We start from the raw sequence: 27,937 nt of genomic DNA, 5'->3' as shown, positions 1-27,937 counted from the left end.
GGTAATTTCTACTTTCATTTTTTGAAAAAAAAATCTTCTATTTGGAGATTGATTTGTGTTAGGACTTAAACTTGAAACCTATATATGGTGAAAAATGTAACAAACCTTGTAAAACGAGAGTGGTTTGATGTTGATGGTAATTTTTCATACACCTTATCAGGGGCGAATCCAGCCATTTAAAAAAGGGGGGGGGGGGGGGGGGGGGGGTGTCCAACTATATGTCCACATTCCAATGCATTGATCGTAAAAAAAGGGGGGATCCAACCCCCCTGAACCCTCCCTTGGATCCGCCACTGCACCTTATCACTATGTGTCCGCCTTTACTGGATATCACACAGGTTGTAGTAAAATTTTGAAGTAAAAACAAATATCTGAAGTCACAAAAGAAAAATTGTTGTCATGATTGTTGTATTCGTCAAAAGTTCTATGCATTCGGGTCAGCCGGGGTTACCAATAATTAAGTTGTATTCAATATGATAGATAATTGCTATATATCTAGAACCTCACTTGATTTATCTCTTATGTCATGTGATATGGATTTTGCCATGTTTTATACGCTTTATCATATATTTCACCAGACTTTATATATCTATCACCACACTTTATATATCCGTCACCACACTTTATATATCTGTCACCGGACTTTATATATCTGTCACCATAATATCTGTCACCACACTTTATATATCTGTCACCACACTTTATATATATCTGTCACCAGACTCTGTCACCACACTTTATATATCTGTCACCACACTTTATATATCTGTCACCACACTTTGTATATCAGTCACCACACTTTATATTCTGTCACCACACTTTATATATCTGCCACCACACTTTATATATCTGCCACTAAACTTTCTATATCTGTCACCACATTTTATATATATCTGTCACCAGACTTTATATATCTGTCACCACACTTTATATATCTGTCACCATAATATCTGTCACCACACTTCATATATCTGTCACCACACTTTATATATTAACTGTCACCAGACTCTGTCACCACACTTTATATATCTGTGACCACACTTTATATATCTGTCACCACACTTTATATTCTGTCACCACACTTTATATATCAGCCACCACACTTTATATATCTGTCACTAAACTTTCTATATCTGTCACCACACTTTATATATCTGTCACCAGACTTTATATATCTGTCACCACACTTTACATATCTGTCACCATACTTTATATATCTGTCACCACATTTTGTATATCTGTCCTCACACTTTGTATATCTATCACCACACTTTTTATATCTGTCATTACACTTGACATATCCATCACCACACTATATATCTATCACTACTTTATATATCTGTCACCAGACTTAATATATCTATCACCATACTTTATATATCTATCACCATACTTTATATATCAATCACCACACTTTATATATCTGTCACCACACTTAACATATCCATCATCACACTTTATATATCAATCACCTCACAATATATATCTATCACCTCACTTTATATATCTATCATTACACTTTATATATCTGTCACCAGACTTTATATATCTATCCCCACACTTTACATATCTGTCACCACGCTTTATATATCTATCACCACACTTTATGTATCTGTCACCACACCTTATATATCTGTCACCACACTTTATATATCTATCACCACACTTTATTTATCTGTTACCACACTTTATATATCTATCACCACACTTTATTTATCTGTTACCACACTTTATATATCTCACCACACTTTATATATGTGTCACAATATTTTATATATATGTCACCACACTTTATATATCTCTCACCAGACTTTATATATCTATCACCACACTTCATATATCTGTCACCATACTTTATATATCTGTCACTACACTTAACATAATTATCCATGATCACACTATATATATATCACTCACCTCACTATATCTATATCTTACTACTCACTTTATATATCTTACACAACACTCTATATATCTGTCACTAGACTTTATATATCTATCACCACACTTTATATATCTGTCACCACACTTAACATATCCATCACCACACTTTATATATCAATCACCTCACTATATATATATATCACCTCACTTTATATATCTATCACTACACTCTATATATCTGTCACCAGACTTTATATATCTATCCCCACACTTCACATATCTGTCACCACACTTTATATATCTATCACCACACTTTATGTATCTGTCACCACACCTTAAATATCTGTCACCAGACTTTATATATCTATCACCACATTTTATTTATCTGTTTCCACACTTTGTATATCTATCACCACACTTTACAAATGTGTCACCATACTGTATATATATGTCACCACACTTTATATATCTGTCACCACACTTCATAAATCTTTCACTACTTTTTATATCTGTCACCACACATTATATATACATCACCACACCTTATACACATCACCACACCTTATATATCTATCACCTCACTTTATATATCTATCACCACACTTCATAAACCAATCAGCTCACTTTATATTTATCTGTCACTAAACTTTATACATCTATCACCACACTGTTCATTTATCCCTACACTGTTCATCTGTCACTTCACATTATATATCTGTCACCATACTTTATATATCTGTCACTACAGTTAACATATCCATCACTACACTTTATATATTCATCACGTCACTATATATATCTATCACCTCACTTTATATATCTATCACTACACTTTACATATTTATCCCCAAACTAAATATATCTATCACATCAAACTATATATCTGTCACCACACTTTATAAATCTGTCCCCACACTTATTATATATATCAATCACCACCCTTCATATATCAATCACCTAACTATATATATATCTGTCACCACACTTTATAAATCTGTCATCTTTTTTTTATATTTGTCACCACACATTTAATTTACATCACCTCATATATCTGTCACCACACCTGATATATCAATCACCTCACTTCCTATATCTATCATCACACTTTATATATCTACCTCCACACCTAATATGTCAATCACCTCACTTTCTATATCTATCACCACACCTAATATATCAATCACCTCACTTTAGACATTTGTAAGTACACTTTATATATCTTATCACCTCACTTTATGTATCTATCACCACACTTTCTATATCTATCACCACACCTAATATATCAATCACCTCTTTTTATACATCTGTTACTACACTTTACACATTTATAACCTTACTTTCTTTATCACCTCACATTCTTTATCTATCACCTCACTTTCTTTATCTATCACCTCATTTTTTTTATTTATCACCTCAATTTATATATCCATCACCTCATATGATATAGCCATCACCACAGTATATATATTTATCACCTAACATGATATCTTCACTTCATTTATCTATTACCACCTTCTATATACATATCACCTGAATTCAATTTTTTTTTCTACCCCCATACTTAATATGTTTGGTATATTCTCTTACTGTATAAGGCTATCACAACTCTATGTGTATCTGTTAAAACCATGTTTATACCAATTTGAAAGTGGATATAAGCATACTAACGATTAATGTATATTTACAGCAGTCTGTGTATGTTTGCTGAAAACTAAAAGTGATTCAGTTCGGCACCTATCATTGTAACTATTTGTTTTTCAACATGGTTGATTTTGTTGCACAATCATACACATTTTAATTTTGAAAACTATTATTGTCATGGTAGAAAAGACTGAAGTTTATGTGTGTATCTTTCCAGAAAATTGGTGGGATTCTTATTGCTATAAAGAGATATTTGAAAAACAAACAGAACATATAAAAGCATACCACATGACTGATATCTGTATAGAATATAAATACAGCCTAGCGATATATGTAGGACTGTATCTGTAGGACACCAAATTGCGGAATAGATATTTATGACCACACTCTACATATCTATCACCACTCTGTATCATTAATCACCTTACTGTATATATCTATCACCACTCTGTATCATCAATCAACAAACTATATATGTATCACCACTTTGTATCATCAGTCACCATATTGTATATATCTATCAGCACTCTGTATCATAAATCACCTTCTTGTATATATCTATCACCGCACTAGATATCTATCCCCACTCTGTATCACCAATTACCACACTGTATATAGTCTCACCTCTTTGTATGTATCTATCACCACTCTGTTTCATCAATCCTCATAGTGTATATATCTTTCACCACTCTGTATCATCAATCACCCTACTCTTTATATGTATCACCACTGTGTATCATCTTTCACCACTCTGTATCATCAATCACCACACTGTATATATTTATTACCACTCTGTATCATTAATCACCACACTGTATATATTATCACTCTATCATTAATCACCTTACTTTATATATCTATCATCACACTGTATATATCTATCACCTAACGCATCATATGTCACAACACATTATGTATCTATCACCACACTTTATATATCTATCATCACACTGTATATATCTATCACCTCACTATATGCATCTATCACCTAACGCATCATATGTCACAACACATTATGTATCTATCACCACACATTATATATCTATCATCACACTGTATATATCTATCACCTCACTATATATATCTATCACCTAACGCATCATATGTCACAACACATTATGCATCTATCACCACACTTTATATATCTATCATCACACTTTATACATCTATCATCACACTTTATACGTCTATCACCTAACTGATCATATGTCACAACACTTTATATATCTATCACCACGTTGTATATATGTCACCACACTTTGTATATCTATCTCCTCATTTTATTAATATACCACCTCTGTTTATATATCTATCACCTTATTTAATATATCTATCAATACGATGTACATCTATCACTACATTTTATATCTCTATCACCTCATTTTATATCTCTATCACCTCACTTTATACATATATCACCACACTGTGTATCTGTCACCACAATTTGTATATCTATCATCTCACTTTATATATCTTTCACCTTAATTTATATATTTATCTCCTCATTTTATATATGTATGACATCCCTGAAAATATTTTATTTACCTCACTGTTGATATTTTTTCACCATATTTTATATATGTGTCCCCTCCACATATGTATCTTTTAACTAACTGCACTGTTTAAATCAATCACAACACCATTGATATATATGTCACCACACAGTATATATATATATATATATCATCCTTTTGTTTATATATCATCACACTGTACATATCTTAATACTATTCTGTGTATTCTTTACCTCACTGTATATACACATAACCCAACTATAACTAAGTCCACACTTATCACCAATCTATATCTATTTATCACCATCTTATCATATTTATAGAAACACAATGATTATATCTATCATCATTCTGTATGTATTTTTCACCAGATTGTATACTATAACTTGTTGTATCTTCTATAAGTGAGAGAAATATACTGGTCATTGTATAATTTACAGTGGAAGGAGATATGCAATGTCCACTGAGATATGTTTGTATAAGCTTGTATACTTATCATGTAGCAATTCTCAAATTCATTATTTATATTTTTGTTCTTCTTACAGAAATACCAAACAACATTTTGCAAGGATTTAGAGGTCATTGGTGAAAATGGAAGAAAGGACATGGATACATCTAATTTTAAATGAAATAACAAGAATAGTCAAATGATTTACAACCAAGCAGCACTCAGCAATAGTGATGGTAAAGTATTTTTAGAAAATGACACTCGAAAAAAAATATATATAGTGTGGTGTTTTATATATTCCTCCATTTCTGCAGTCGCTGTATTCATCACCACACTCTCCATATATATCCCAACAGTCTCAATAGGTACCCCCATACTATGATTGTTTATCACTACAGTCTCAATAGCTATCCCCATACTATGATTAACTATCACTACAGTCTCAATAGCTTTCCCCATATCTGCCCCAAAAGTCTCTCTGTATATCTCCACACAATAAACACCTATCATCTTACTTTATTTATCAATCACCTCACTTTATATATCAATCACCACACACACACACTCTATATATCTATCCCCACTCTCTGTATCTACCCCAAAAGTCTCTCTGTAATTCTTCACATAATAAACACCTATCACCTCACTTTATTTATCACTAACCTTACTTTATATATCAATCAACACACTCTCTTTATATATCCCCATAATCTCTGTGTCACTCACCACACTCTCTATTTCTATGCCAACAGTCTCTATATCAATCACCACACTCTCTATATCTATGCCCACAGTCTCTATGTTTATGACCACATTAAAAACACCTATCACCTTACTTTATTTATCCATCATCTCACTTTATATATTAATCACCACATACTCTCTATATCTATCCCCATACTTTTGATATATCTATCCCCACAGTCTCTATATCTATCCCCATACTTTCTATATCTTTCTCCTCAATCTCTATGTATATCTCCACACTATATAAAACCTACTCCCTTACTTTATTAATCCATCATCTTACTTTGTACATCAATCACCATACTCTCTTTAATTATCACCAGACTCTCTTTAAATACCACCAGACTCTATATCTTTCCCACAGTTTCTATGTTTATCACCACATTATATTTAACCTACAACCTTACCTAACATACCTATCACTTTACTTTATTTATCAATTACCTCACTTTATATATCAACCACCACACTCTCTTTAATTATCCCAAAAATCTCTGTATCTATCCCCACAGTCTCTATGTATATCACCACATTATGAAGACCTATCACTTTATTTTATTTAGCTATCACTTCACTTTATATATCAATCACCACACACTCTCTATATCTATACTCTCTATATCTTCCCCAACAGATTCCATGTATACCTCCACATATAAAACATCTATCCCCACAGTCTCTAGGCATACTTTCATATAATAAACACTGATTACCTTACTTACAAACCTATCACCTCATTTTATATATCAATCACCACATTTTCTATATCTATCCCGTGCTCTCTATATATATCCACACAGTCTCTATGTATATCAACACATCAATACACATACAAACTTACTATATTTATCAATCACATAGCTTATATATCAATCACCACACTCTTTATATCTATTCAAAAACTAGATATCGATACAATTAACATCTTTTACTTCCAATTATATATCAATCACCACACTCTCTATATCTACCCCAACAGTCTCTTTTTTTATCTCCACATATTTAACACCTTTCACCTTACTTTATTTATCAATCACCTCACTACATATATCAATCACCACACACTCTCTATATCTATTACCCACTCTCTATATCTACCCCAACAGTCTCTATGTATATCTCTACACCTATGACTTTACTTTATTGATCAATCACCTTACTGTATATTTCACCTCAATTTATATATTATTTCTATCACACCACGGGGTATATCTTTCAAAGCCCTATTTATATCATTTTAAAAGTAGATATGAGCATGATAATAATCCACCTTTCTGTACACAAATTTGTTTATGTTTATTTAGACACCTCATTGTTAATAATTTTTTTCTTCAGAAAAGTGAAACTAGATTTTTGATAGATTATATAGAACATAGAAGAAAAGGAAAAAGAATCTTCATTGAAATTAAAAGTATTATTCATAGTTATCAAAGGTACCAGGATTATAATTTAGTACGCCAGACGCGAGTTTCGTCTACATAAGACTCATCAGTGACGCTCATATCAAAATAGTTAAAACCCAAACAAATACAAAGCTGAAGAGCATTGAGGATCCAAAATTCCAAAAAGTTGTGCCAAATATGGCTAAGGTAATCTATGCCTGGAATTAGAAAATCCTTAGTTTTTTCGAAAAATTCAAAGTTTTGTAAACAGGAAATTTATAACAAATGACCAATTAATTGATATTCATGTCAACACCGACAATTAACTCTTTACATATGTATGTAAAGAGTTAATTAGCAATCAAACAATCCTGATTGAAATGAAATAATTTAAAAGAAATGTTTTTTAAAGAATAACTGCTCCAACATGTCGTGCAATATATTATGTAAATATCATGTCAGGTATCTTTTCAATAAAAGTAGCAAATATGGTATACTAACTGTCAGTCAATGATTCTAACATTCAAGATGAGTAAACCTTAAAAATATATTGTTTCAGTGTTATTGTACTTGTAGCTTTGTCTACATTATACTTCTGCTGGCACACACATAATATATATACCACCATTTATTATGTATCTACTGCCACACATAGTATAATTATGGCCACATATAATATATCTACCCCACACATAATCAATCACCACACTACATTAATCATTCACCACAGTCTGTGTATTTATCACCGCACTATATATGTTTATCACCACACTATTGTCTATCGCCTCACTATGTTTGTCTATCACCACACTATGTTTGTCTCTCTTCACACTATGTATGTTTATCACCACACTATTGTCTATCGTCTAACTATTGTCTATCACCACACTATGTTTGTATATCACCACACTATGTTTGTCTATCACCACACTTTGTTTGTCTATCACTTCAGTATGTTTGTCTATCACCACACTATTGTCTATCACCACACTGTGTTTACCTATCACCACACTTTTGTCTATCACCACATTTTGTTTATCTATCACCACACTTTGTTTATCTATCACCACACTATGTATGTCTATCACCACACTATTGTCTATCACCACACTGTGTTTACCTATCACCACACTATGTTTATCTATCACCACACTTTGTTTATCTATCACCACACTATGTATGTCTATCACCACACTATTGTCTATCTCCACACTATGTTTGTCTATCACCACACTATCTTTGTCTATCACCACACTATCTTTGTCTATCACAACACTTTATTTTAATCATCACAGTTTACATATTCACATACACATACTTATTACCAATACAAGATAAAAAGAAATAGTTATGATGAAGCCTTGTTTTCTCCCTACATTGACATTTCATAAAAAAAAAAAGGTAAATCATTTGAGTCACGGTTCTTTGTGAAGTCATTACTAAAGAAAAAAATAATTTTAACTTTTCATTTAAATGATTGGTCTCACAAATGAATTGTATTTCTGCATGACAAATTTTACAATTTGATACAATCTGGGGATTATTTTCTATCTTTGTACTGATGAAACACTCCTATTTATTCTTAGATGGAAAATAAATAACAACGGTTTGAGGCATTGAAATTCTGTATTGTATAGGACTAATTATTTATTCAACTGAACCATATATTATTTTGTAGGTTAAACAAGATTTAGTGCCGGCCACACAATTAAGAAAGAATAAGAACAAGAATTCTTTACAGAACAGGGGAGACTATTTTACTGCACTTAGATTTGTGTTTTTGTTATAATTAATTAATATTGTTATTTGTCCTTGAATTAAATATCTGCAATGTGGAGGACAACTGAACTGTGTTCTTATATATTGAAGACGTGCAATATATTTTTGTTTAGGGGCCAGCTGAAGGACGCCTCCGGGTGCGGGAATTTCTCGCTACATTAAAGACCTGTTGGTGACCTTCTGCTGTTGTTTTTTTATTTGGTCGGGTTGTTGTCTCTTTGACACATTCCCCATTTCCATTCTCAATTTTAATGATTTAAAATGCATCTAAGATGAACTTTATACTACTAGGTAAATGGTTATCATTAAAGTAACAAACATAGAATGCATTTACATGAATACATTTTATATTCTATGTATAAAATATTATCTAAAAGGTAAAAGTAAACATATTTCTGGCTGTTTAAAAACAAATCAAAGCAGTTTTATTTTGTAGTTCAGAATGTATTTACGTTGTTCATGCATTTATGTATTGGAATATTTAGAATTGTACAATGTATTGAGTTTAGTGGAACTTTCGTTCTATGTAATTTAGGTTTGATTTTCATGAAATAAAAAATGCTTAAATTTTATTATTACTTTTACTTGGTATCAATGTGACAATTTTCCGGCAACAATTGCTATATGATTGCTTTTCTATATATATATAATAAAATTCTTCATCTCTTGACAAGAACTAAATATTGTGTCTATGATGATGATAAGAAAATGTAAACAGTCTTATAATAGGGAGACTTGGAAAATCTTGAAATAATCGTATATGAAGCTCATAAAATAGAGTTATTGGTTTCCAAAAATTTTCAGATTATTCCACAGGGAACATCTACAATCTTTTATGCACATTTTATATGTTACCGACTGTAAGACATGCATAGGTATTTTAGTCAGGGTGAAATATATCCAAAAGACACTTATAGAGTAGGCTGTATGTGTTGAAATTCTCCATGAAAATTTATTCAGTATGCTGCAAGTGTTGAACTTTGAGGACATCTACAATGCTTCATACACATTTGATATTTTACTAACTGCAAGGGATATATAGGTACATTGGTAAGGATGAAATCTTTCCACAAACATTTATACAGTAGGCTGCAAGTGTTGTTATTTGAGAGGGAAAATCTACAATGCTTCATACATATTTGGTATTTTCCCAACTGCAAGAGATATATAAAAGAGGAACGAAAGATACAAGAGGAACAGTCTAACTCATAAATAGAAAATCATAGGTACATTAGTAAGGATCAAATCTTTCCATCAACATTTATGCAGTAGGCTGCAAGGGTTCATATTTGAGATAGATTATTTACAATCCTTCATGCACATTTTGTAGTTTACTGACTGCAAGACATATAAGAAATGACATAAATATGAAATATTTCCAGGAAAATTATAAAGCTGTGGTTTGTGCTCATAGTTGAAGGCCGTATGGTGACCTTTAGTTGTTAATTTCTGTGTCAATTTGGTCTCTTGTGGAGAGTTGTCTCATTGGCAATCATACCATTTCTTCTTTTTTTTATAATTAGGAGGATGTAAGTGTTGATATTTGAGAAGGAACATCGACAATCCTTCATATATATTTATAAGAAGATGTGATATGAGACAACTCACCATCCAAGTCATAAGTTGTAAAAGTAACCAATTATAACATGTTTAAGTCAAAGTTCGGTCTTCAACACAGAGTTTTGGCTCACACCGAACGGCAAGCTATATAGGGCCCAAACTCATTAGTGTGAACCATTCAAACGGGAACACAAACGAATTTATCTAAATAAAAAAACGAGAAACATTTATGAACCACGTCAACAAACAACAACCACTGAACATTAAGTACCTAATAAGGACAGGCGAATAACAAATGCAGCGGAATTGAATTTTTTGATAGGTACCAAGCTTAACCCTTCACTGAACAACAGTGTGACATCACAACATAGACTCACTATGAAATATGAATTAAAATGGGTTAACTTAATCATAAGACATATTACCACAAACTTGAATATATACACTGAACGAATGAGTTTGATATATGCCACAATGATAATACAAAATCATTAAAATAATGGATTATATGTTAAACAATTTCACATGGATAGCCATAACCTTGTAAAGGTACATGTTTGGGAGTTTACCGACTGCAGGAGCTATATAGGTACTTAGTTATGATTGAAATCTTTCAATGTACATTTATACAGTAGGCAGTATGTGCTTGAATTCGAGAAACAACACCTACAATCCTTTGTGTACATTTGATATAATACAAATTGCAGGATTATGGTCAGAATTTGTGAATCTGCACAAACTCTCGTATCGTTTATGTTGGCACCACCCACAAAACGTAAATCGTTAGTTCTTTATCTGTATCTTTATCTTCAAGTTGTCTTTGTGTTTACTTTTGTAGGACATGTACTTCATCATATCTGCTCATTATTACTCATTGTAATTATCACCATCTACTCTAAAACTCCTAACCGAAATGTAATAATCTTTTGGCATAATGTTTACTTTCTAATGTTGTAGTGCAATTTATATGCTAGTAGATTTTTAGGTCAGAATTGTATGCGGGTTTCATTACCGAAGCATGAACGTATTTTACAATAGGTTTATTTGAGAAATACACGGTGTTAAGGATTTGTATAGTGAGAAGGATTTTGCGGTTTATACAAATTCTTGCGAATATTTATCCATAAATTCTAAAAACCCTTTATTACAATAATTTATACCTTCTTATAATCTTAACCATATTACATGATAATGGATTTTACACTCATTTTCTAAAACCCTATATTACAATAAATTAAACTTTCTCATAATCTTAACCATATAATCTTTTAGCATCTCATTCTTTTATCAGATTTTTTTTATAGCGTATACTTTATGCACTTGGAGATACACTTATATTCCCGTGAAAAGCCTGAAATTAACAGGTACGCAAGCTCAAAATATAATTGTAGTTATCTTTAAGGCAAATTCGTTTTGGCATTACTTATATCTCAATTATTATATAAATTAGGTTAAATCTTTAGAAGTTAATATACAGTTACACGAAAGGCTGTTCTCTCAGTCGTATTGATTTAAATCAAGAAAGGATTTGTCTTCAGAATAACCGATATTGCTTCAATTTAATACGCAGTTTCAGACTGTGTTCCTTATTTTGTAAATAGCAGATACACTTGTTTCAAGTTGGGGAGTAATTTTTAATCAATTATGCGACAGTTATATCAGTTGTCCATATAGCACTTTAATTAACCCTTTTTCAACATGATATTGAAAAGTCCAACATTATAGGTGTAAATCATATCTTAGCTGGTGTTTGCACATCAAACTTCAAGATCGTTTAAGATCGACAGGTTATAGTTTATAAAGTATCATCATTCATCGAAACATTTAACAGAGTGTTGTAAGCAATTAAGATATTTTCTTCATTCCATTGTAAAATATGTTATAAATCTGAACATCGGACAGACGCTAAAGTAATTTTTAGTCAAACAAATGTGTTAATGCTACATCCATTTCTATGATTACTGATAGAATAACTGAATGCAAACAAACAGAAAAATATATTGAAAACTTCTTCAAATCTTGTATGTTGTATGTTTTAACAAATAACATAGTTTAGTCTTATATTTTTTTTTAAAGTTTATTCATATGTATCGTGACAAATGTACATGTATCAAGTTCAACGTCTAACTAGTTTTACTACTGACTTCTGTGCATGAAATATTCGTCGCTGGGTGTTGAACATGCAACAGGAATTAATCAATATATATACCATAAAAAAATCAAGTACTCAGAAAACGTAGAAAAGTTGTTCCAGCTAATGATTTAGTAGCAAACAAATGTGGTAGTCGTAAGAGGCAATACTTAATTAAATATTATATTCATTCAATAGCTAGTGATCTATATCAAGTAATGTTATATCACAACCGGATCTGAGCTCAAATCATGCCTTGAACATTCAAAGATCCATGCATAAGAGAGAGTCGACAATTTGCTTTAATAAAATGACTATCTTCAGTTAAAAACCAAATCCTCTAAATAATTGCGGCTTCTGGTTGGTATTCCACAACATATATATATATATATTATCTTTTTATCTATAATCTCTAGTATTAACAAATATCAGTCTTTCTTCAATAATTCTAAACCACCCACAGAAAAAGATATGTTTAGTGAAGATTTTTGGTGTGGTTTGTGTTGCTAAGACTTTAGGTTTTTTTAGGTTTTTTTATACTGTTGTTTGTGTTTGTGATTTGGTCTTTTTTCTTTTTTTATCCCTGATGTTGTCACTTTATTCTCTACTTCTCAGTGTGTAAGTCCCTTTGGTATCGATCGCCTCTCTTTAAGCTTAACTTCTGTCAGGTTTTAAATAACTGCATCTACTGTATGTTCCCTTCAAATCGATTGATAGTTGTGACTTCTTGATTCGCTATACTACATTTTCATTCAAATGGTAGAAGTTTTTTTAAATAGCCATTTATTATCAGCAACTAATAATAGCATGTCCTCTTCGGTCAGGAAAATGGTGAATATGGCATATAGAACTATGACGAAATCATGTTAGCTATATATTTTCTCCATAAAAACTGTACATTAATGTTCGGCAAATAAATTAAAATGCATTACTGTAGTTTTTCGTATTTTTCCCCATTGCCCATAGATTTGTTCGTGTGTTGTGAACAAAAGTGTATTATCAAAAGACATTTTCCTCATGAAAACTGTATATTAATGTTCGGCAAATAAAGTTAAAAACGCATGACTGTAGTTTTTCGTATTTTTTTCCCCAATTGACCTTAGATTTGTTCGTGTACATGTGTTGTTGTGAACAAAAGAGTACTATCAAAAGACCGTGCAGATTCCATTCACTACAAAAAAGTTAAAAATATCTACCGGTACCTTTATGATTTTTTTTGCTTTGAATAATCAAGACTTGATTTTCTCAATGCTAGTATGAAGGGATCAACTCTTTCGACTAATGTCTTTCGGGATTTGATATTTCACCTTATAATAAATTGCCAACTATTACCTAAATCATGAAATAACGTCTTTTGAGTAACAAACAAGTTTTAACTAATCAACTGTGTAAATTCTTCAATAGTTTCAGTAAATACAAATAAACAAAAAAATACTCAGAACCACGGCTGATACAAACTGGTTCCTAGAATTCGGAACAATACCAACTGCCTATATCTCATAACCATAAACAAAACATATACAGACTGAATATGGGAATCACAGACAATAAAAAGACTAGATGTATCTTACAACCACCGAAATACAAAGACTGTTTTAAAAACCACAGACTATTTAAATTCAGATATCTTTAAAGAACTACAGACAATACATTCAGACTGTGAAGGAGAACCACAGACAAAAGACACTAACGTACCTAACAATTAGACAATACTTGAGAACACATGCAATACATATAGGTTTGAGTGGATTAACGACCCACCTATAATGTAAGTTTGTTTACACATTGTTGTCAATATAATGGAATTTTATACATGTGAGAGGTTAAGCTAGCTGTAAAACCAGTTAAAAGCCACCAGTTTCAACATCAGAAAATGTCTGTACCATTTCAGTAAAAAGACAGGTATTATACCAAATATGTCTTTCTTGTTTTTTTCAAGCATTGTTATAAATAAATGGAATTTGATGTGACAGTCATACAAGCGGGAACTTTAGCGCTATAAAACCAGGTTAAATCCACCATTTTCTGCATTTGAGAATACAGGTACAAAGTCAGGAATATAACAGTTGTTGTTTATTCATTTGATGTATTTCATCATTTGATTTTGCCATTTGATTACTTTCCTTTTTGAATTTTCCTCGGAGTTCAGTATTTATTTATTTCACTTTTTATGCATTCTGTTTGATGTGTTTCAGCTTTTGATTTTGCCTTTGATCAGGAACGTTTCGTTTCTGCTTTTCCTAGGAGCTCTGTAATTTTGTTATTTTACTTCATACAAATCAAGCATATTCTTTTTGCTGTGCATGTTCTTATTTTGTGTCATGGAAGGATACCCATATCATGTGTTATTCTAATACATGAAGAAAATCTTGAATAATCTTTCAATTAAACATTGTTTCATACAGGCTTAAAACTTAAAAACTTGAAATGTGGTATGATTATCAAGAAGATAACTATCCAATGGAGACTTTCAACCATGGCAAAACACATACCATATTGTATAATGTAGTTCAAAGGAGAAAACCAACCATGTCATTAGTGTAGAAAATTTGGGGTCAACACATTCAGAAAGTGAGTAGGTTAAAATCAATCCAGTTTAGTCTGGTGTAAAATCATTCTATAATTGCCAAAAGTGCATTTGATATAAAACATGTATAAGGCAATTTCCTATAAAATTTTCATTTCCAAGGGACATTACTCATGGTGAAATAGTGGATTAATTGAAATGAATTTCAAACTAACCCTAATAATTGCTAAGATAAACCTTCAATATAAATTTCGTAGCAATCCTATGAATGATGTAGATTTGAAAAGGCTTTCCATGCAATTTTTCGCATAATTTATATATCTAAGGGGAATAACTCCTTCAATAATAATTGTTTGGCACTGAATATGACTCCCCTATAAAATGAATTCTAAACACTAACTTTACTAGGAGCTACATTCAGTTTAAGGGTAATCAAGTATCAAGGTATATTAAAACTGCTTCTGAATTTTCTAGTTGTTACAGATACACATGTTAGAAAAAGGTTAAAAAAAGATATGCATTTGTCACTTTACTAGGAGTATCCCATGTTGTCAAAGAACCCAAAGCATGAGAAGGAGAATTGACATAAAGTATTAAGAACATAATATAACATGATTTATTGTACATAGCTCTTTAATACTAATTGAATATAACTAAAACACAAATCTAAGTGCAGTAAAAATAGTTTCCTCTGTTCTGTACACATTCTTGCCTCTGATTCTTTCTTAATTGTGTGGCAGGCACTAAATCTTGTTTAACCTAAAACATAACAATATGGTTCAGTTGAATAAATAATTATTCCAAAACAATACAAAATTTAAAAGCCCCAAACAGTTGTTATTTGTTTTCCATCTAAGGACAAGTAGGAGTGTTTCATCATTGCAATGGCAGAATCCCAAGATAGTATCAAAATGTAAAACTTGTAGAAATACAATTCATTTGTGAGACCAATCATTTAAATGAAAAGTTCAAATCATTTTTTACTTGGGTAATTACTTTTCTTTGCTTTACAACTGTGATGATTAAAATATAAAGTGTGGTGATAGACAAACATAGTGTGGTGATGGAAAAAGATAGTGTGGTGATAGACAAAGATAGTGTGGTGATAGACAATAGTGTGGTGATAGACAAACATAGTGTGGTGATAGACAAACGTAGTGTGGTGATAGACAAAGATAGTGTGGTGATAGACAAAGATAGTGTGGTGATAGACAAAAATAGTGTGGTGATGGACAATAATGCGGTGAAAGACAAACATAGTGTGGTGATAGATATACACAGTGTATTGATTGATTATGTGTGGCGGTAGATATATTATATGTGGCCATAATTATATTATGTGTGGCAGTAGATACATAATATGTGGTGGTATATACATTATGTGTGTGCCAGCAGATGTATTATGTAGACAATGATATAGGTACAATAACACTGAAACAATATATATATAAGGTTTACTCATTTTAAATGTTAGAATCATTGACCGACAGTTAGTATACCATATTTGCTACTTTTATTGAAAAGATACCTGACATGATATTAACATAAAATATTGCATGACATGTTGGAGCGGTTACACTTTAAAAACATTTCTTCTAAATTATTTTATTTCAACCAGGATTGTTTAATTGCTAATTATCTCTTTACATACATATGTATAATACTTTTAATTTCAATGAAGATTACCTTTTCCTTTTCTTCTATTTTCTATCTATCAAAAATCTTGTTTCACTTTTCTGAAGAAAAAAAAAATAACAATGATAGGTGACACATTGAGTCATTTTAAGTTTAAAATCTAAATTAACAAACAGATTTCTGCACAGAAACGTGGACTATTATCATACTCTTATCCACTTTCAAGTTGGAATAAATAGGGCTTTGAGAGATTTACCCAGTGGTGTGTAAAACATAATGTATATATTGAGGTGAAAATATAAACAGTGAGCTGATAGATATTTTGAGTGAGGTGATACATATAAAATGAGTAATTCATTTACAAAGTGAGGTGATTGGTATTTTAGTAAGATGATAGGGTATATTGTGTGCAGATATACATAGAGAATTTTGGGCTAGATATAGAGAGTATTGTGATAGATATAGAGAATGTGGTGATTGATATATAAAGTGAGGTGAAAGGTATGTAAAGTAAGGTGATAGGTGTTTATAATGTTGTCATAAACATAGAGACTGTGGGGATAGATATCCAGAGAATGGAGATATATATATATATAGAGTGTGTGGTGGTTGATATATGTAGTGAGGTGATTGATAAATAAAGTAAGATGATAGGTATTTATAATGTGGAGATATACATAGAGACTTTTGGGGTAGATATAGAGAGTATGGGGATAGATATAGAGAGTGAGTGCACGTGGTAATTGATATACAAATTGAGGTGAGTAATAAATAATACAAAGCGACTGTGGGGATAGAAATAGAGAGAGTGTGCTGATTGATATATAAAGTGAGGTGATGGATAAATAAAGTAAGGTGATAGGTGTTTACTATGTGGAGATATACACAGAGACATTTGGGGTAGATATCAAGAGTATAGGGATAGATATAGAGAGTGTGTGGTGATTGATTTATAAAGTGAGGTGATTGAAAAATAAAGTAAGATGATAGGTATTTATTTTGTGAAGATAAACATAGACTTCTGGGGTAGATATAGATAGTATTTGGATAGATATAGAGAGTGTGCGGTTATTGATAATTTATGCGAGTTGAAAGTATGTAAAGTAAGGTGATAGGTGTTTATAATGTGGTCATAAACATAGAGACTGTGGGGATAGATATCGAGAGTATGTGCATATATATAGATAGTGTGTGGTGATTGATATATAAAGTGAGGTGATTGCTAAAAAAAGTAAGGTGATAGGTGTTTATGATGTGGTCATAAACATAGAGACTATGGGGATAGATATTGAGACTATGGGGATAGATATTGAGAGTAAGGGGATAGATATAGAGAGTGTGTGGTGATTTATATATAAAGTGAGGTAATTGAGAGAAAAAAAAGTAAGATGATAGGTGTTTATGATGTGGTCATAAACATAGAAACTGTGGGGATATATATAGAGAGTGTGTGGTGATCGTTAAATAAATTGAGGTGATGGATAAATAAAGAAAGGTGATAGGTGTTTATAATGTGGTCATAAATATAGAGACTGTGGGGATAGATATCCAAAGTATGGGGATAGATATAGAAAGTGTGTGGTAATTGATATATAAAGTGAGGTGATGGATAAATAAAGTAAAGTGATTGGTGTTTGTTATTTGGTCATAAACATAGAGACTGTGGGGATAGATAAAGAGAGTGTGTGGTGATTGATAAATAAAGTGAGGTGATAGGTGTTTATGATGTGGTCATAAACATAGAGACTGTGGGGATATATATAGAAAGTTTGGTGATTGATATATAAAGATTGATAAATAAAGTGAGGTGATAGGTGTTTATTATGTGAAGATATACAGATAGACTTTTGGGGTAGATAAAGAGAGTGGGGATAGATATATAGAGTGTGTGTGTGTGGTGATTGATATATAAAGTGAGGTGATTGATAAATAAAGTAAGATGATAGGTGTTTATTGTGTGGAGATATACAGAGAGACTTTTGGGGCAGATATAGAGTGTTGGGGATATATATATAGAGAGTGTGGTGATTGATACATAAAGTGAGGTGATTGATAAATGAAGTAAGGTGATAGGTGTTTATTATGTGGAGATATACAGAGAGACTTTTGGGGTAGATATAGAGAGTATAGGGATATATATAGAGAGTATGGGGATATATATACAGAGTGTGGTTGTGGTTATTGATATATAAAGAGAGGTGATTGGTAAATAAAGTAAGGGGGTAGCTTTTGTATTATCCTGAGATATACATAGAGACTATTATGATACTATTATGATATATACATAATGACTGTTGGCATTGGCATGGAGAGTGTAGTGATATATAATCATATTATGGGGATAGCTATTGAGACTGTAGTGATAGATAATCATAGAATGGGGATAGCTTTTGAGACTGAAGTGATAGATAATCAAGATAATCATAGAATGGGGATAGCTATTGAGACTGTAGTGATAGATAATCATAGTATGGGGATAGCTATTGAGACTGTAGTGATAGATAATCATAGTATTGGGATACCTATTGAGACTGTAGTGATAGATAATCATAGTATGGGGGTACCTATTGAGACTGTTGGGATATATATGGAGAGTGTGGTGATGAATACAGCGACTGCAGCAATGGAGGAACATATAAAACACCACACTATATATATCTTTTTTCGAGTATCATTTTCTAAAAATACTTTACCATCACTATTGCTGAGTGCTGCTTGGTTGTAAATCATTTAACTATTCTTGTTATTTCATTTAAAATTAGATGTATCCATGTCCTTTCTTCCATTTTCACCAATGACCTCTAAATCCTTGCAAAATGTTGTTTGGTATTTCTGTAAGAAGAACAAAAATATAAATAATGAATTTGAGAATTGCTACATGATAAGTATACAAGCTCATACAAACATATCTCAGTGGACATTGCATATCTCCTTCCACTGTAAATTATACAATGACCAGTATATTTCTCTCACTTATAGAAGATACAACAAGTTATAGTATACAATCTGGTGAAAAATAGATACAGAATGATGATAGATATAATCATTGTGTTACTATAAATATGATAAGATGGTGATAAATAGATATAGATTGGTGATAAGTGTGGACTTAGTTATAGTTGGGTTATGTGTATATACAGTGAGGTAAAGAATACACAGAATAGTATTAAGATATGTACAGTGTGATGATATATAAACAAAAGGATGATATATATATATATATATACTGTGTGGTGACATATATATCAATGGTGTTGTGATTGATTTAAACAGTGCAGTTAGTTAAAAGATACATATGTGGAGGGGACACATATATAAAATATGGTGAAAAAATATCAACAGTGAGGTCAATAAAATATTTTCAGGGATGTCATACATATATAAAATGAGGAGATAAATAAATAAATTAAGGTGAAAGATATATAAAGTGAGATGATAGATATACAAATTGTGGTGACAGATACACAGTGTGGTGATATATGTATAAAGTGAGGTGATAGATATATATAGTGACATGATGAATATATAAAGTGTAGTGATGGATATATAATGTGTAGTGACAGATGAACAGTGTATTGATAAATGAACAGTGTGGTGATAGATGTATAAAGTTTAGTGACAGATAAATATAAAGTGAGGTGATTGGTGTATGAAGTGTGGTGATAGAATATAAAGTGAGGTGATAGATATTTAAAGTGTGGTGATGTGTATAAGGTGTGGTGATGTATATATAATGTGTGGTGACAGATATAAAAAGTGTGGTGAAAGATTTATGAAGTGTGGTGACAGATATATAAAGTGTGGTGACATATATATACAGTATGGTGACACATTTATAAAGTTTGGTGATAGATATATAAAGTGTGGTAACAGATAAATAAAGTGTGGTGATAAATATATAAAGTCTGGTGACAGATATTTAAGGTGTGGTGACAGAAACATAAAGTGTGGTGATAGATATATAAAGTGTGGTGACAGATATGTAAAGTGTGGGGATAGATATATAAAGTCTGGTGACAGATATATAGAGTGTAGTGATAGATATATAAAGTGAGGTGATAGATATATATATAGTGAGGTGATTGATATATAAAGTTTGGTGATGGATATGTTAAGTGTGGTGACAGATATATAAAGTGTGGTGCTGGATATATAAAGTCTAGTGACAGATATATAGAGTGTTGTGACAGACATATAAAGTGAGTAGATAGATATAGATATAGTGAGGTGAGTGATATATAGTGTGATCATGGATATGTTAAGTGTAGTGACAGATATTAAAAGTATGGTGACATATATATAAAGTGTGGTGATAGATTTATAAAGTAGTGATAGCTATATAAAGTGAGGTGATAGATAAATATATAGTGAGGTTATGGATACATAAAGTGTGGTGATGGATATATATAGTGAGGTGATTGATATATAAAGTGTGATCATGGTTATGTTAAGTGTAGTGACAGATAAAGTATGGTGACAGATATATGAAGTGTGGTGATAGATATATAAAGTCTGGTGACAGATATATAAAGTGTGGTGACATATATATAAAATATTGTGACACATATATGAAGTGTGGTGAGATATATAAAGTGTGGTAACAGATAAATAAAGTGTGGTGATAGATATATAAAGTGTGGTAACAGATAAATAAAGTGTGGTGATAGATATATAAAGTCTGGTGACAGATATGTAAGGTGTGGTGACAGATACATAAAGTGTGGGGATAGAGATATAAATGCTGGTGACAGATATATATTGTGAGGTGATTGATATATAAAGTGTGATGATGGATATGTCAAGTGTGGTGACAGATATATAAAGTGTGGTGATAGATATATATTGTGAGGTGATTGATATATAAAGTGTGATGATGGATATGTTAAGTGTGGTGACAGATATATAGAGTGTAGTGATAGATATATAAAGTGGTGTGATATATATATATTGTGAGGTGATTGATATATAAAGTGTGATGATGGATATGTTTAGTGTGGTGACAAATATATAAAGTGTGGTGATAGATATATAAAGTATGGTGACAGATATATAGAGTGTTGTCACAGATATATAAAGTGAGTAGATAGATATAGATCTAGTGAGGTGAGTGATATATAAAGTGTGATCATGGATATGTTAAGTGTAGTGACAGATATTAAAGTATGGTGACATATATATAAAGTGTGGTGATAGATATATAAAGTAGCGATAGATATATAAAGTGAGGTGATAGATATACATGTAGTGAGGTGATGGATATATTAAGTGTGGTGATGGATATATATAGTGAGGTGATTGATATATAAAGTCTAGTGACAGATAAATAAAGTAGTGATAGATATATAAAGTGTGGTGACAGATATATAAGGTGTGGTGACAGATATATAAAGTGGGGTGATAGATATATAGTGACATGATGGATATATAAAGTGTGGTGATGGATATGTTAAGTATAATGACAGATATATAAAGTGTGATGACAGATATATAAAGTATGGTGATAGATATATAAAGTGTGGTGATAGATATATAAAGTGTGGTGATAGATATATAAAGTGTGGTGACAGATATATAAAGTATGGTGATAGATATATAAAGTGTGGTGATAGATATATAAAGTCTGGTGACAGATATATAAAGTAGTGATAGATGTATAAAGTGTGGTGATGGATATGTCAAGTGTAATGACAGATATGTCAAGTGTAATGACAGATATATAAAGTGTGGTGATAGATATACAAAGTGTGGTGACAGATATACAAAATGTGGTGACAGATATATAAAGTGTGGTGACAGAGTCTGGTGACAGATATATATAAAGTATGGTGACAGATATATAAAGTGTGGTGACAGATATATATAAAGTATGGTGACAGATATATAAAGTGTGGTGACAGATATTATGGTGACAGATATATAAAGTCCGGTGACAGATATATAAAGTCCGGTGACAGATATATAAAGTGTGGTGACAAATATATAAAGTGTGGTGACAGATATAAAAAGTGTGGTGACAGATATATAAAGTGTAGTGACAGATATATAAAGTCTGGTGACAGATATATAAAGTGTGGTGACAGATATATAAAGTATGGTGACAGATATATAAAGTCTGGTGAAATATATGATAAAGCGTATAAAACATGGCAAAATCCGTATCACATGCCGCATCACCCTCGACCAATACCATAAAGTGACATAAGAGATAAATTAAGTGAGGTCCTAGATATATAGCAATTATCTATCATATTGAATACATCTTAATTATTGGTAACCCCGGCTGACCCGACTGCATAGAACTTTTGACGAATACAACAATCATGACAATAATTTTTCTTTTGTGACTTCAGATATTTTTTTTACTTCAAAATTTTACTACAACCTGTGTGATATCCAGTAATGGCGGACACATAGTGATAAGGTGCAGTGGCGGATCCAAGGGAGGGTTCAGGGGGTTGGATCCCCCCTTTTTTTACGATCAATGCATTGGAATGTGGACATATAGTTGGACCCCCCCCCCCCCTTTTTTAAATGGCTGGATTCGCCCCTGATAAGGTGTATGAAAAATTACCATCAACATCAAACCACTCTCGTTTTACAAGATTTGTTACATTTTTCACCATATATAGGTTTCAAGTTTAAGTCCTAACACAAATCAATCTCCACATAGAAGATTTTTTTTTCAAAAAATGAAAGTAGAAATTACCGGATCCGCCCAGTTCCGGTCGCACATGCGCACAAATACGAGGTTACAGTCCGGGTTACAATATCAGTAACCTTGTATATTATATACCTCACAATGTGGTACAACCAACCAATATATTTAAAACCATAAGTAAAATATCACTTTACCTGTATCATACTATGCATCATTTGTATTTCGTTTTTGCATGTCATTCTCTGTACCTTAGATTCTATTGGTTTTCAAAGCATAAAGTATTGTATTATATATGAAGAGTGTGAATCAGGTTTGTACACTAAAATTACCATTTTAGTATGCCTCTTTTAGTTTTTTGGGTAGCCTCAATGGCTGAGGGGTCTAAGTAGTCAAACTACCATACCATCTAGCCTGTCAACACTGAGGTTGTCAGTTCAAACCCTGCATGGGACGGGTGCACTAGACTCCAATCTTAATTGACTAGGATTTTTAGTTTTCCTACCACATGTAAATGGTTCTCTGTGGACACTCCTTCCACAAACAATCAAAACCAAAATAGCACTTTAGTGCAGAAAGAGGCATTAAGCCCCAATCATACAATCTATCAATCTGGCTGTTTTTGAAATACATCTGTTATGCCAGTAATAATACAAATCTAAAATATTAACAATTTTATTTTATTATGCATTTCTGCACCAATTAAAAAAGATTATTAGTACATATAAAACGATAATTTCTAGAGAAAATGAAAAAAATAATTATCAGCTGATTTCAAAATGAATTGCATAGTAAAATAAATATAACACTATTGAAATAATGTTCAAAAATGACCACTCAGGCAAAAAGTTCTTTTCAATTTGCTTACTAAATCCTTATAGTTTATAATCAATAAACTCATCATCGATACCAGGATTGATTTTTTTTATTTACGCCAGATGCACGTTTCTATAGCTTTATCAAGGTATAAGGATTTAAATATTACATATAACATCCATTTGTGTTGTTGGGTCTAAACATATTACTTCTTTGATTAAAAATGTAAAAAGTCAAAATATTATTGAAATGAATTATAATGTGTCACTTTCAGGGTTTGTATGTTTGCTTTATATAGTTCCAACAAATTCCAAAATCTACATTTGACCAGAAGGAGTGAAGTATAGGTGTAATACCATGGATTTTTCCATATTAGTCTGATAAATTTGCACTTTCCAAAAAATTAAGCAGTATTCATCTTTGTTTCAAATAAAGAAATACTTGGCATGAGTAAAGTTTTATCCTGTCCAGCACTATAGACAAAATTTCACATAACATTTCATTGCATATAAGAAAATAATCATCACTGGAAGTCAACATTTTTTTTTATCTGTGTAAAAGCTTTAGTAACCATGTAACCTCAAGTTTCCAAAATATTCCATAGAAACAACAAATAAAAAAATAATGTTGCTTTGAAACTCCTAAGATATATGTTTATGACCCAGACATTTTTTACTGAAATGATATGTAGGATTAATTTCCTACAACTGTCAAATTCAAGGGAATATTTTTTTTTTACCCTTTTTGTATGCAACCCAATGTGATGTACTATTATTTGGTGGTATTACACCTATATAATGTTCTTATGGTGGATGATTTGATGGTTCACTGGACATTGTTATAGCACTTAAAACTGTCAATAAATATATAAAAAATGGAATGTTTGTTGAAAACTGGACGGATAAGTCACAATATTTCTAATTACATAATAATATTCTATAATAAAAAAAATTTAATAAATTAAAAAATCTAAGCCTGTTTCTTATACTTTAAAGCTTCTTGCTGGCAAAATACTTATTTCAGTAATCATTTGTAAATTTCGGATAAATTATCTTATTTCTTATATACTATCTACTTATATTTAAAGTATCATTTAATAAAGAATCCAACAAAATTAACTGTTGTCCTAATATCAATGGTTAGCAAGTGAGTGAAGAGGTTATTTTAATGAAATTTACTATGTAAACTGGTTCAACTCACTCGCAAACTGAATAGAGGCCCAAATTCAAATTATGCATAAAAAACTTCTGAAAAAAAGTAACTTTCATGGATGGACTCCAAAAGATTTATTATCATGTAAAAATAAAAATAAACATTAAAATTTTACCTACATAAGAACTCATACAATTAAGGACACTTAATGGAATGTATTAGTGGGTAAATTCTTCAGTTTCCACAATATAGACCAGTGAAATTCAAGGTAAGATACAAAATTAGAATCACCTAGAAATGTAGATCTTTCAAGCATGGTTGATGTCTTCTGGTCTATTTTTTTTCTCAAACAAGCTTGTTATTGTTTATAATAGTTTTTCAAAATCCAACCCATTAAAAATTTTGATTTTGAAACTATTGCCCAATAGAGTCCATTTCTGAAAGGCATATAATATTATTTACAGGCATATTCAGCTTGTAGAACAAATGATGACATATGTATAAGTTAACTAGAATTTTATAACAAAACAAGCAGTAAAATTCAATAGGTCATTATTAACCCTAATCTTATAAAAATTAATTACTGTAAATTCAGAACTTATTGCGTGCATTTATTATTGCGATTTTTCAAGAATGGACAAAAATGTGAGTTTAATTATCACGATTTCCAAAAAAAAAATGCATACAGATCTATGTTTCAGTTATCAGAATGCTAGTTCTTATTATTGCAATACCCATCCAGTCGCATTATTTGCAATAATAAAAACCTTGCAATAATTTCTGAATTTACAGTAGACAGATTGTACAGAAATTTATAAGTTATACACAAACACATTATGATAACTTCCAATACATTAATCTTTGGAATGTCAATAAGGAGAGTTTCATATGAATCCATTTTTAACAAGATGTAAAACTATTTCAAATCATTCATTCAACAAAATTAACTTAATATTGTCTTACAAAAACAAAATTTTTAAACTCTTGTTTATTTAAAGCTCAAAATTGTTATTTAGGCACCTCCCATTGTTGAAGACTTTATGTTGCCCTCTTTTGTCATAGGGTAATGTCCCATTGAGATATACAGTTTTTTACACCACATCTTCTTTTGTATCATACATATTATGATGATGTATACATTATTACATGATATGGATTTCTTTTCTTTTGATTGTTTGTATAATATTCAAGGAATGGGGGCATAATTGGCTGAATTCTTTCTGGGAGAATTTCATACCAAAATTGGTATATGCCATTTATGCCTACCCTCCCCTTCTAAATTCACTCTTTGATTTTAAACTTCATTACGCTTTTAAAGTTATGATACAACATAATGAATGTATCTCTCTTCCTGAATAAACATAAAAAATATAAACTAAATCTCTAACAATACATTATAGCTTTAAACCCTCTTTTCAGGTTTGATTAAGAAGATCTGTTTTAAACTGCCGATGGCCATGACTGGACGTGAACTGTTGTTGTCGTGGTCACAACAATATACACCTTGGGGTAAATCTGTTACTTGGCCTATTGTCTGTAAAAAAAAAAGAAGAAATGTTATATATTTTGTCAGATAATGATTCACCCATAAGTTTTAAATGTACTAGATATTTCAGTTAAGCATGACTTCAGATCAACTACTTTTTGTGAACAATTTATTTATACAGTGAAATCTGGCTAAACCGACTCCTGTATTAACCGAAAACCTGTATAAACCAAACATGTTCATATCAAATTATGTGCGGTGTGAACCTGATAAAACCAAACATCGACCAAAACCATACAAAATCTTAAGACCTTAAGAGGTTCGGTTTAAACAGGTTTGTTTATATTTATTTACACAACACTCACTGGAAGAAAAATGACAGAATTATGATATAAATGTGAAAAAATTGCTATCAAAAACTGCTTAACTCAAATTTAATTATTCATAAATAAGTTAATTAGATAGATTGTACATTTAAGATCTGACCTCTTAACAGCACAATCTACTGAAAATCACTTTACCCATTGCTTTCTTTTAACTAAAAACTTTTTTTCTTACAAACATGTACTGTGGAATTTTT

At 31.2% G+C, this 27,937-nt stretch overlaps 1 protein-coding gene and 2 long non-coding RNA genes across 3 annotated transcripts in view; 1 reads left to right on the top strand and 2 right to left on the bottom strand.

Annotated features, from left to right (window-relative positions):
• Window positions 1-28: 28 nt before the first annotated feature.
• On the top strand, window positions 29-9,953 carry LOC143075707 (uncharacterized). The gene is made up of 3 exons (XR_012978391.1): window positions 29-136; window positions 5,585-5,723; window positions 9,295-9,953. It is a non-coding gene; the product is annotated as an uncharacterized LOC143075707 (long non-coding RNA).
• A 6,275-nt stretch (window positions 9,954-16,228) lies between these two features.
• On the bottom strand, window positions 16,229-23,965 carry LOC143075706 (uncharacterized). Its single transcript, XR_012978390.1, has 4 exons — window positions 23,820-23,965; window positions 19,942-20,080; window positions 17,300-17,349; window positions 16,229-16,372 (listed from the first exon to the last, which is right to left on the bottom strand). It is a non-coding gene; the product is annotated as an uncharacterized LOC143075706 (long non-coding RNA).
• A 597-nt stretch (window positions 23,966-24,562) lies between these two features.
• Window positions 24,563-27,937, bottom strand: part of LOC143075705 (uncharacterized) — a 40,335-nt gene continuing 36,960 nt past the window's right edge. Inside the window, exon 10 of the mRNA XM_076251259.1 lies at window positions 24,563-27,405. Coding sequence (XP_076107374.1) covers window positions 27,274-27,405 — 132 coding nt within the window. The 3' untranslated portion in view covers window positions 24,563-27,273. The remainder of the gene's footprint in view (window positions 27,406-27,937) is intronic.

This window comes from Mytilus galloprovincialis, chromosome 5 (assembly GCF_965363235.1).
Source record: "Mytilus galloprovincialis chromosome 5, xbMytGall1.hap1.1, whole genome shotgun sequence".
NCBI classification, from domain to species: domain Eukaryota; kingdom Metazoa; phylum Mollusca; class Bivalvia; order Mytilida; family Mytilidae; genus Mytilus; species Mytilus galloprovincialis.
Note: the sequence above shows the minus strand (reverse complement) of the source record. Positions and strands in the feature narration are given on the sequence as shown.